This window comes from Acipenser ruthenus, chromosome 16 (genome assembly GCF_902713425.1).
Source record: "Acipenser ruthenus chromosome 16, fAciRut3.2 maternal haplotype, whole genome shotgun sequence".
NCBI lineage: Eukaryota > Metazoa > Chordata > Actinopteri > Acipenseriformes > Acipenseridae > Acipenser > Acipenser ruthenus.
The window spans coordinates 3,447,858-3,459,421 of record NC_081204.1 but is presented as its reverse complement, the minus strand read 5'-3'; the positions used below and the strand labels follow the sequence as shown (position 1 = coordinate 3,459,421).

Below are 11,564 nucleotides of genomic sequence, written 5' to 3'. Positions count from 1 at the left end.
CTACTACTAATAGGATGTTATCAGAGCTGTGGAACTTCTCAGCCGCGGAGTACAGTAGCTTCTCAGTAGGTGGAGTCGATTTCCATATCAGTGTTGGGGAAACACAAGCCATGCTGTGCTCTGACATCCCAGTGCTGCTGCCAGTAGTGGAAAAGAGTTATCGCCTGTACATCCTGGCTTTTTTTTTATCTGCCTCATTAATTATCATGCGGCAATGGCAAACAATAACACGTGAGGTGCACATCAGGGTGAGAAGCCTATTGGAGGAAATAAACAGTAAGATGATAAACACTATTTTAGACCTGCTATGTATTGCACTAGTCTACTCTAGGTGGCTCATTACATGTTGCTAATTGCCCAGTATGTATTCAAGTTTCCTTGGTTTATTACTGGTGGAAACTTGCTCACATGATCTCTCTTGTTTTGAGTTTTTTGCCTTCATACTTGACATAAGAACTCAACAGCAACCACAAGTGGAACACAATTCCATGCAGGCAGCCAACGTCACAAAGATTCTTTTAAGGTTCAGAGCAACTTAGAAAAAGGGCATTACAAACAAAATTCTTATCTTTTGTCTTCTTGCAACTTGGGAGTGCTACAGTATATTTCAAGTGAATCCTTTTACTCGTTACATAAATATATTGCTGATGAAAAGGCACCAGTTTTGCACTTGAGGTGAATCAACCAATGAAGATCTGTGGAAGGTTATGATAAAACACATACGAAGTGTAGACATTTCAGGTTACACTGGAAGACTATTGGCCCTCAATCACAGTAGCACCAATGTCACAGACTGTGAAATATGAGTTTTAGAATGATGTCACCCTTTGTTTCGTTGCGGAGACCTTACCTGCAGTAATACAACCTGCCTTCTTTACACCTTAATTTCTCAAGTGTGGTTACGTACAGGCAGGGTACATTGAAAATGATCAAGTGGAAGAACATCTTTATTTAATAAATACATTATGTACATTATATATATATATATATATATATATATATATATATATATATATATATATATATATATATATATATATATATATATCCCCAAATACTTTCCACTAACAGCATGTAATCCTTTCACAGAAGTGGCATGGAAAAAGGCTTTCCTTGTTTTAATTACACATCGTGATTTCTTATGGTGTGTATAGGACGTGTACACACTGGCACAGAAACCAGGATAAGTAAAAAAAAATTGAACACTAAGAAGCCTTTGTTTTTACTATAATGTTTTTCGTATAAGAGGAATTCAAACTTAGTCAAGGAGGCATTTTAAACAGTTATTATTATTATTTTTTTAATCTGAGTCATTGTGCCTAAGCCTTGGATAAATGACCAGCAATCACCTTCACTAACCATAGTAACAGTACAGACCTGTCAGTATGTTTGAAATCAGCACTAACGTCAGTATTTGGCGCAGTTTTCAATACGGAAGCACCTGCCAACCAAGCGCCTCCTCGCAGCCCTCTATGAAAGTTTGCCAGTGATTCCATTCACACAAACGGGTTTGGTGCAGTTGCAAGGGAGTCTGTGTTTTTGTCTAACCGCTGCAGGGTCTAATGAGACCTCCTGTAGCCATTTTTTCACTTAACTGCTATACAGTTTCCCCACACAGATGAATGACAAGATGTACCTTCCCTAGATGATAACAGCAAGACCTTTAAACATGTAGGGGAAAACAAAGACTTTTGGAATCCATTCAGTCAAAAGGGAAGGATCAAGCAGTCTCTGTATCTACTTTCATTAAATCTCCAGAGACAAGCAAAAATGTTATTGTTTTCATCTCTCCCTTTCACCTTTATCATATTTAATGCAGTTACTGCGTGCAAATCCTCGTCAGCAAAGCCCGCCTCTCTTCCCACAGATTTTAACTTTCATCAGCATGTTTAAACACAGACCAGTGCCAGTCAGATTACAATCAAACACGTTTTTACCCAAACCCTTATGAATGAAAATACATGTAGTAAATAAACAAACCACCCCATATTCAACACATTCATTCCTTTCTTAGTTCAAATCAACCCGTTCAGGGGGAGGATAGATCGATGGCAAGGCGTGCTAATGCACAAACAAGTTTATCTCAAAGCAATACATACCGTAATATTCAACTGTACCCAATGTGACCAACTCTACAATGCAAATAAAAACGCGTTTACTGATTTGTTCTTTTGGAGACACTGTAGCAAACCAGGAAGTAAAGGGCGAGCATTAAATGTTAGACTACAGAGTTACTGTAGAAGTATCAAAACAAAGCTACATTTGTTTTAATTAGTATTCAACCGATCGAGTATCTTAAATTATTCTTAAACTAGTGCTATACAGATGGAGTGCGAGTTTCCAACCCTGCCATTGGACTGTCTTGTTTGCATCTTCTCCTATTTAGACGCAGAAGATCTGATCACGGTTTCTTTAGTTAATCAGGTGAAAAGAAACAGTCACATCAATTAGCAAAGGAACGACGGTAACCAGTTCAGATGTGTGAGACATGATTATGTTCGTATTCAGCAAACGCTTTCAAACATTTCAAAGCAGTAGTGGTGCAGCTCATCCATGTGTTGTGTCCGTTGGGTGCGCCACTGACGTACGATAAAATATCCACAGAATTCGGGTAAAAAGTGAGGTTTCACAGATAGGGGTTTTATCACTTGTGTTTACTCAGTGGCGTAACAAGCGTTCTATTTATTTAAAAATGGCTTTGTATCCAATATTTTAATAAGAGGAATTAACTTTTTAAAAACTGTTTTTGTGTGTCTTCAATAGTCATGGAATGGAGCTGCAGAAACAGCATGGTTGTGGAGGTAAGTCTTTACTCAGAAAAATGATGTGGTGTTTGCCTATTCGATTGTTAAAGCTATGTGAGTCGATCTGCGTAAAATAACATGCTAAAAAAAACATTTCTGCAAGTGCCCAATTTTATGAACCAGTGTTTTAAGTAACGTGTTGTTACCTGGTTTGGCCACACGATGGCGCACTAAGCATACAGTATGAAGCAATGCTTTACTGTTCGACAGCCTCACAATGTCCTCGATCATTTCTTTTTATAGTAAAGAAAGAAAAAGTATTATAAATACAGGTTTCAAATGTCACACTGTAATTATGGCAAAAAAGTGAATAATGACATTGGTATTTTGTTAATTTGATATAATGATACATACATATAATTTGTGATTTACATATCATTATTTAAATTGTTGTGATCTTCATTATTTTATTATTATAACATACTGTGTCAATCGTGGTAAGGTTTAATAACTGCATTTCACACCAACAGACAGATGTGCATGCACCGCTGGACGTTTTGCAACCTCTCAAAACTGAATCCAGAAATGCAGACGTGGAAAAATTATTACCTTCGCCGGGCCAAGTTGGAGCAACACATGACGTCAGGAAGAGCATCTGCAGACTACACCTGTAAAACCTTGAGAGGTCACACCGGTATGTGCAATGATTTTAAGTCAGCAGGGCGTTCAGGAGCGTTCGGAAAAATCAACAACGTCCCATTTGTGCAAAGACAGTTTCTAGCTTTTTCAATTTGGATTTGTCTAAACCTATTTCTGAAAAAGTTACCGCAATTCACATATTTGACCACTAGGTGGCATGTGCACATTTGGATGGCATTATACACTGTCATTATTCATTTAACCATAGGTAACGATAAACATCAGAAAGAGGAGGACATCCTTTGTGACAAAGTTTACAATAACAAGGCATTGACAAATATTATTATTATTATTATTATGATTGTTATTATTATTATTATTATTATTATTATTATTATTATTATTATTATTATTATTTTTACTTTCTTTGTAGTACTGCTGTGTAAGTAAACGTTAAGGGTGAATTATGTTTTTTATAGGTAGTGTAGTTGGCTTGGTTTACCTCTCCGACAGCAATCATCAGTTTGACTCAAAGTCCATTGTTTGCTCTGCTTCCAGTGACGGCACCATTCGAGCTTGGAGCATTCAAGAGGTATTCCCCTCCTGTCTTTTTAAAAATGTATTCACACAGCTCCCCGCTGTATTCTGTATGTGCAACACACATTATCATGAGTCATGCATTTCATGTGTTGTTTTTCTGGCTTTAATGTTCCTTTACTCTTACATCCAATGGCAGTATAAAAGACAATTCATGTACTTTAACTTGCAGGCTCATAGTCATCTCTGTGAAATCAATAAGGCACACAGTGATTGAACTCTGTAACCTCCATGGTTACAGTATACTAATGCATTGAATTCATTATTTTACAAGATTTCACCTGAAAAAAAAATGTTTTGTGATGTTTTGAAATCTGAATACTGCTTTCGTCTTTTCCAGGGCATTCAGCTGTGGTCAAGCCAAGTACAAGACGCGCCTTTGACAAAAATTATTGCTGATCAGCAGACAGGCCTTGTGATCAGCACGGACTCACAGGGGAGGATTAAAGCCTGGAAAGCCCAAACAGGAGATGAACTGGCTTCATTCCCCACTGCATCGTCAGCATGCACATTGCTAACCTACTACAGAAAAGACCAGTCTTTCTTGACCGTAAGCTTTTTTTATTATTTAGCCGACGTGCTCAAATTTACTAGAAAGACAAAGGATGGTTGTGTTTTTTTTTGTTTAACTAGTTAAGAAGGCTGTTTTCTCAACAATACTTAAAAGGAGCATGGCACACTCCACACCACATATTGATGTTCGTATTTCTTTTGTTCCAGGCTGGTACATCAGGCGGTGCACTTCACACATTGACTATCCCAGCTCTGTCTCAGGTTTCCCATGTCAGAGCTTTCGATACCTATAAAATAGATATTTTGTTGTTGTCACCAGACAAGCATTGGGTAATAGCTGCTTTAAGGGAAAGTTTAGATTTGCACCCGAAGGTAAGATGCTTTCTCTTTTATTAAAGTTAACATATAGGTGCCATTATTTAAGTGTGATTGACGGGGATATAAGAGCATTAAGCTTTTTATTTATTATTAAAACTTATTATAACAACGCTAACATACATTCTGAAATAATTAAAATGTTGTTCTATACTGTGATCTACACTTGTGTGAGGGCATTTAAAAAAATAATAATAATTGTAGACATCTTAAAATGTGATTAGATGACAGATCAGGACCAGAGAGTTAGGGGGGAAATCATGTAAAGAATATCACTGGTATTAACGGCTGTTGGCTCATGTTTGCTTTGTTATAGTAGGTTTACTTTTTCTTTAGGTCTATTTCACTGAGAGTTTAAGCTGTCCTTGTGAAGATGATCCACCTGTATCTGCTTCCTTACCAGTTAACGGGTGCACAGCAGCAAGTTTCTTCCCCTCAGAAGCTGCCAGGGTGATGATCGTTCACAGTGACGGTCTGTCAAACACCAAAAATATCTCCATCTTTGACATCAAATCAAAAAAATCAAAATACAAAACAGAAATCATGGGTAAGATTCACTTTTAATAATGATCACGCAGCTGCTCACTTTACTTGCTTTTACACTACAGTCAGCACTCACATATCCGACACGTCAGTGACGGTTAAACGAGTGTGACGCATATCTGATTATTTAATCTGATTTGACGTGTATGTAGGTGAGCACGTTGTAACCAGCCCCCTACCACCCAAACAACCCCCTGCCCTGCACACACACACACACACACACACATTTCATACTGAAAGAAAAAGTATGGCTTGGATTTGAGGAACTGTACAGGGAGACGTATATTTTAGCCATATTTTTATTTTCTTTGGCACTGTTGCTATTTTATTTTTCTTATTTTTTTGCTTATATCTGACATATCCCAAGAGATGGCTCATGATGATGGTAGATCTTCCATGGAAGATTTGATTCAGCAGACTCAAGGCAGGATAGTTATAGCAATCTGTCTCGACTGTTTAACTATTTGAAGACGGTCCTCCTGTTAGTTTCGTTTTTCATCCAGAGGGGTATTTAGTTGATTCTTTCATTGAAATTTGTTAGAGCACGAGTTGGGGGAATAATACAGCACTAAAAGACAAACACTTGTCCGGTTTGTCAGGGAACACAAAAAAGATACAATGTCAGAAAATACATAGCTGAGTTTTAAAATAAGTTGGCTTCAATTTAGATGTTCTGTAGTTGGTTTTGTTGGTACAGTACTATATTTTCAACAGAAGTAGCGTTTAATTCATAACGATGATTCTGAAAATATCACTTGCCAAAACAGACGACACGTGGGCTGTAGTACAGCACATACATTTAAATCCAGTATATATTGTATTCTCAATTAACGATCCAACAGCAAAATTAAATTAAAATCTTAACCATACAGAACTGCGTACAACGTAAAAGGCAATGCAATTTAGCAAAAGATTAAAAACAAACAAACAAAAAAAAAAACACCAGTTTCCAGAATTAAAACAGTATCCAAAGTCAGTATTCAAAATTATAAAATATAGTGCTCGATAAGGCCCTAATGTCAGTTCACTCGCAAATGAAAATGCACAAAAGCAACTAAAGATCAGATTTTTAAAATAAATGTACCACAGTATCTCGTTCGCTTTGTTTTTGGAGGAAGCCACCTTAACTGCACAATATTAAAGACAAACTTATTTGCCATGCCAGAAAAAAAAAGAAACACGGGCTGTGCCGGATAAACAAGTCAATTCTAACACTAAAGAGATGGACTTTGTATCAGAAAACTGGAAATCGCGTGTGACGGGCAAGTGCATTCATTTGTTACACATATATATATATATATATATATATATATATATATATATATATATATATATATAATGGGGATTGATTTTATTCTTAATACAAGGCTGGTAAAACGTGCCTGACGTGTATCTGGGTAATGGGTATCCAAGTGCTGACTGTAGTACTTAAATAAATGTCTTGTTGTAAATGTTACTTGACTTGTGCTCTGCTGTTTTTAAGTTGAACAGGTTGGAAGTTTTAAATTGCTGTTTGACGGATGGAATTCAGATATCCTCCTTGAAGCACATGGAAGTGGCACGATTCTTATTGCCCAAGGGAAAGAACTGAAGTTGTATTCCATTGCGGGTACACAGATTGCAAGCTTCCAGGATCACAAGGAACACATCGCTGCCATGTGTGTGGTATGACCCGCATTGTCTTTTAATCCGTTGCAGTTCATTTCAATAGTTATATTTATTTGCTAAATGTTAATCTTTCTACTTGTTTGTGTCATGTGCTATTTTAAAGGACTCGTTCCGGGTTGTTACTGCATCCTATGACCTATCCCTCAGGGTGTTCACTTGGAAAAAAGAACAAAACAAGGACCTTTCTCTTGAAAGCCGTTATCATTTGCTGGGAGGATCCCACATGTTTTCAAGGTATTCCTGCACGGCTCTGGATTTTTCATTTATGTGCTCTTGGAACCCCTCCTTTGTATTTTGGCAACAAAGAAAAAAAAATGGCTGTAAATGCTACATTTTATACACAAATCTATCATTTTGACAATACAGTTAAATTCATTAAAAAATTATTTAGGTTATATTACTGCAGTGATTTTGCTACTTTGCAGTGAAACCTCATTAGTTTAAATTCCAATGGCCATTTTAAAGCATTTAATCAGAGACAGCAACTAGATTTTTAGCATAATTACCTTCTACTTGTAGCCTTTTACACTCACCCATCATTTTTTTGTTAATCATTCCTTTTTTTCTTGTTCACAGGGGATTTACACATGTGGCTTGTGACTACGCAAGCATAGTGGCCTCTGTAGCAGCCAAAGATGGAAAAGATGTCTTGAAAGCCTATTCCTTCAATGCATAAGACTTTCTGAAAAACCAGTCAACCAAATGAACTGTTAAAGTTGTAGGTTAAGAGTTTAGAGGATTTTGTAAAGGTGATAAGAAAGGTTTGAACACACCCGCAGATGGATTCCTTGTTTTGTAATGGAAGAGGCTTGCTTTGTTTAAACGTCTATGTATTATAATAACCTCACAGACTTTCAGCAAGCCATTATACTAGGATATATGCCCCATATTGCTAACAGCTATATAGATGTATACTGCCTATAAGGCAAATAACTTAACACTGCATTATGAATACTTGCTTACTACAGTAGGCATGTACAGCTCACCTTGTCTGCTTTTATTTGTGTGCAACCAGAGTGTAGCCAGCCTCTTGTCAACCACAGCAGATAATGTAAGTAAAATATTTGAGAATTCAAAGTTATTTGCTTTAATTTCTTAATTGTGTTTGTTTGTTTTTGGGGGGGGATTTCCTACATGCCTACAATACCTACCTAACGTTAAAAACCAAAATCGGTTACATTTTTAAGGGTGGCCTGATGGTTGTTAATTTTTATACATAACACATTTCATTTACAATTAATAGCTGTTAAGACACATTTGTTTACAGAAAACCCTCCAGTCAATACACAGTTTAAACAGATTTCTTTTTTATTTAAAATTTTTAAAAAACTATACAAAGAAACTTAAAAACAAATAAAACATACCTGTCATACTGCACCTTCATTTCAGTGCGTGACAAACACCAACCTTTGAACAGTTTTTTTTCCCTACATAAGAATGTTTAAACAAGTCACACGGTATAGTGAGATGCCCACCCTTTAATTCAGAAAATCCTGAAAACAGGTGGAAAAGACTCAGTCTCGAGGTGTTAAGAATGAGTTAGTCAGGAAGCTTGCATAACAGCATACAATCTACTGTGGTACAAGCAATACAACAGATCGATTTAATAACTACATCAAAATCCCCAAAAGTTAATTGTAAAAACCATCCTTTACGCAGGTAAACCCTTCAGACCTCTTTGACTCTCCTAATCCTTTTATCATTTATTTCCACACCTTCTCAACGTGCCCTGCTTTTAAAATGAATGTCGCTTTTTTTGTCTTCCGTGCTAACCTTTCTTTTGGTGCTCATTAAAATAAACTGCCTATTGTTTGCTCCAAAATAATACAGGAAACCAGCCATAATGTGTGTGCATATATATGAATTCCGATCAATTTAAATATTGTGGCCATACTTAGATATTCTGTTGCAATCCTGAAGCCCTAAGAAAGGCAGCAGCTTGTATAGTTATCTCCTCTGGGGCAAAATCCCTGCCCTACAACTATGCAACCTGCTACCTCTCCCCAGGAGCCCCTATTTCACTTGAATTTCTCCAAGGAAGACGTTGTCTTTCAGACTGCTTCAACCGATCCAGAAAAAAAAAGAAAACTTTAGTGTTCAGGTAATTCATGGTATGATGCATTTTATATGCACGTACGCTGCTGATGAAATAAAATTAACAAAAGCAGGGCTCGAAATATACTTTCTGGCTTTTGTGGGTGGGGACCGGCAGGCCAAGCGCACCTTTACCTTTTTTGTAAATCAAGCGTGATTTATATTTTTTAACAGATGAATTACTCGAAAGATCTTTAATAAATTAACTTAACCACTAGTGAAACCTTTAGTATATATAATAATATTGCAAATGAAAGACCCCGACCCCCCCTTCCCACCCAGGATATCAATAATACTGCACCTAAAAATAGGGGGGACTTGTTCTTATGAGGGAGTCCCGTTAGAACCCATGTATTTCAAACCCTGAACAAAATGTTTGAACACCTTAGTTATATGCACATCTTGTTTTATTAATGAACCGTTCCAACAATGATGACAAATAGTGCTGCATTGCTGCTCCTCAGGGAAGGCAATAGATTGTATAGTTATCTTCTAAACAGGGTAAAATCACTACCCTACAACTATACAATTTACTACCTCACTCTGACAAGGCATGATTGACAACAGGTGATTACACTTTGCAGAGAATAGATATTCTATAGCATAGAAATACAATTTCAGGATGGGTTGACTATTAAAAAAAAAAATAAACATTTCATGTTACAGTTTTTAACATATTCCAGTTTAATTTGCTTTTTCGGTTCTTCGTTGAAAACATACAATGATTAAGAGCTTCTGTCTTACTTTCCAAGAATTTCGCCACCCAGAACCTTTATACAAAATTACTTTTCCATTCATTTAAAATGAATACAGTATAAAACACGGAAAGCGCATCATAATGTTACAGTTTGAGCTCATCTGTATACCGCATTACAGTATGAGCTCATTATTATAACAAACACAGTACACCTAAACCCATCATTCTTACCTCACTTCACTTGTGTCCACATGGTAATATAGTATAAAATAATAAGTATAAAAAAACGTCCCTTGTCCAGCTGTATAAGTTTTAATCTTTATTTAAAATTTCTTCAGAATGCTAATAAAAAGAATAATGTACAGGCTATAATTTAAGAGGGGTACTGATGATTCAGAGAACGTCACAGATGATTTTCTGCCACTTTAGGAAAGACAGTAGATTGTATAGTTATCTCCCAGTGTGGGTGTGACCCTAAAACTATACAACCTACTACCTCATCCCACAGTGCAAACAACGTCTTCGTACCTGTTTCATGAAAAATAAGACAGATCGTGAACACTGTACTTCACGGTGAACTCCAAACATAACTTAAAAACAAATACGGTAGTCAAGTGCTTCAAAGTACCAGCTCAAAATCTTAATACAGCTATTGAAAAGTAAATGGTGTCGGCTTCTCTCTGCTTCTGTGTAGGTGTTGTCTGGAATTACATCTGTAACTCTGGCTAGACGGGAGTTGATAAAAAAAATACAACTTTGTGGACTGGTATTTTGAACGAGGTGCAGAATGCATGTTAACCGCATCATCGCATTAACTGAGATGCATCTCAGCCATTCAGCAACTGCTTTTAAGAACAGTAAACTGCACGGCCTAGGAATACATAATGTGTTTTGGGAGTAAAACAAAGCAATTAGGCATTCTCAGCACTAAATGGCTAGACTCCTTTTTTGGAGGGAGTTGGTAGGATGGGAACCAAAATAAATTTGCCTTTCAATACACAGCAGATCTTGGCAGAAACTTTTTCTTGTGGTCCAGTCTACTTTTTTTCTGTTCACACAAAAATAAATGCGCAGTGCAATAAAACTCGGAGGCTTTGTGCAGCGCTGGGTCCCTCACTGCAGACAGCAGCCATGTTTTTATTGTGTGCCTGCTTTGACTGTTAACTGACTTTTCTACTAAGCATGAATGTCATTCACTTTAGATGCCCTACTTCCCATAACTAACTGTCTTCATTTGCCAGTGAAAAGGGAGTGAAGAACCTAAGAACAATGAAAATCAGAATTAAAACGTGCATTTCTACAAAGCACAATTTTCTCCCAACGCCATTCAGTTGGCAAATGTTCAAGTAGCCGTATCCCCTTCCGATATTTGTAGTACAGAATTTGAATAAATAGTAATATGTAGCGGAATTGCTTCCTAATTTCTATCTTTATGAGGAAGTAAAGAAAAAAAAAACGGGGTAGTAATTCCTCAAATGATTGTGACCCACTTTTTACTGTTCTTTACATTCCAGTTAACAAAAAGCTCAGTGCAATAAGTCATCTTGATCAGATACAAATATAGAATTGATACAGTATTAAAATATTTTTTTTTTATGCTGGTATATATTTTGTATTTTATTTATAGCTTTTTAAATTTTATTTTGTTTTATTTTTGTCCCCCCGAAGCTGAAATACTTGCCACACAGACGTGC

The 11,564-nt window shown here is 36.6% G+C and overlaps 1 protein-coding gene across 3 annotated transcripts; it reads left to right on the top strand.

Moving 5' to 3' along the window:
* The first annotated feature begins 2,186 nt into the window (after positions 1 to 2,186).
* On the top strand, positions 2,187 to 8,156 carry LOC117412080 (F-box/WD repeat-containing protein 12). Of its 3 annotated transcripts, none has more exons than XM_034904141.2 (10): positions 2,187 to 2,424; positions 2,764 to 2,801; positions 3,275 to 3,438; positions 3,863 to 3,975; positions 4,321 to 4,530; positions 4,701 to 4,865; positions 5,205 to 5,415; positions 6,895 to 7,076; positions 7,183 to 7,313; positions 7,656 to 8,156. In XM_034904141.2, exons 1-10 carry the CDS (start codon positions 2,326 to 2,328, stop codon positions 7,753 to 7,755), a joined length of 1,413 nt encoding a protein of 470 aa, XP_034760032.1. In that variant the 5' UTR covers positions 2,187 to 2,325; the 3' UTR covers positions 7,756 to 8,156. The 3 variants fall into 3 exon arrangements, with proteins under 3 accessions (XP_034760032.1, XP_058844430.1, XP_058844429.1); XM_058988447.1 differs by having other exon boundaries at positions 2,386 to 2,496; XM_058988446.1 differs by lacking the exon at positions 2,187 to 2,424 and adding an exon at positions 2,432 to 2,481.
* Positions 8,157 to 11,564: the final 3,408 nt, after the last annotated feature.

Excerpts from the sequence above, each read along its gene's own strand:
- LOC117412080 (XM_034904141.2), top strand. The coding sequence starts at position 2,326 with ATGGAGTGCGAGTTTCCAACCCTGCCATTGGACTGTCTTGTTTGCATC. Across the intron at positions 3,976-4,320 it reads GAGCTTGGAGCATTCAAGAG|GGCATTCAGCTGTGGTCAAG; the intron begins GTATTCCCCTCC and ends CGTCTTTTCCAG. Across the intron at positions 5,416-6,894 it reads ATACAAAACAGAAATCATGG|TTGAACAGGTTGGAAGTTTT; the intron begins GTAAGATTCACT and ends GCTGTTTTTAAG.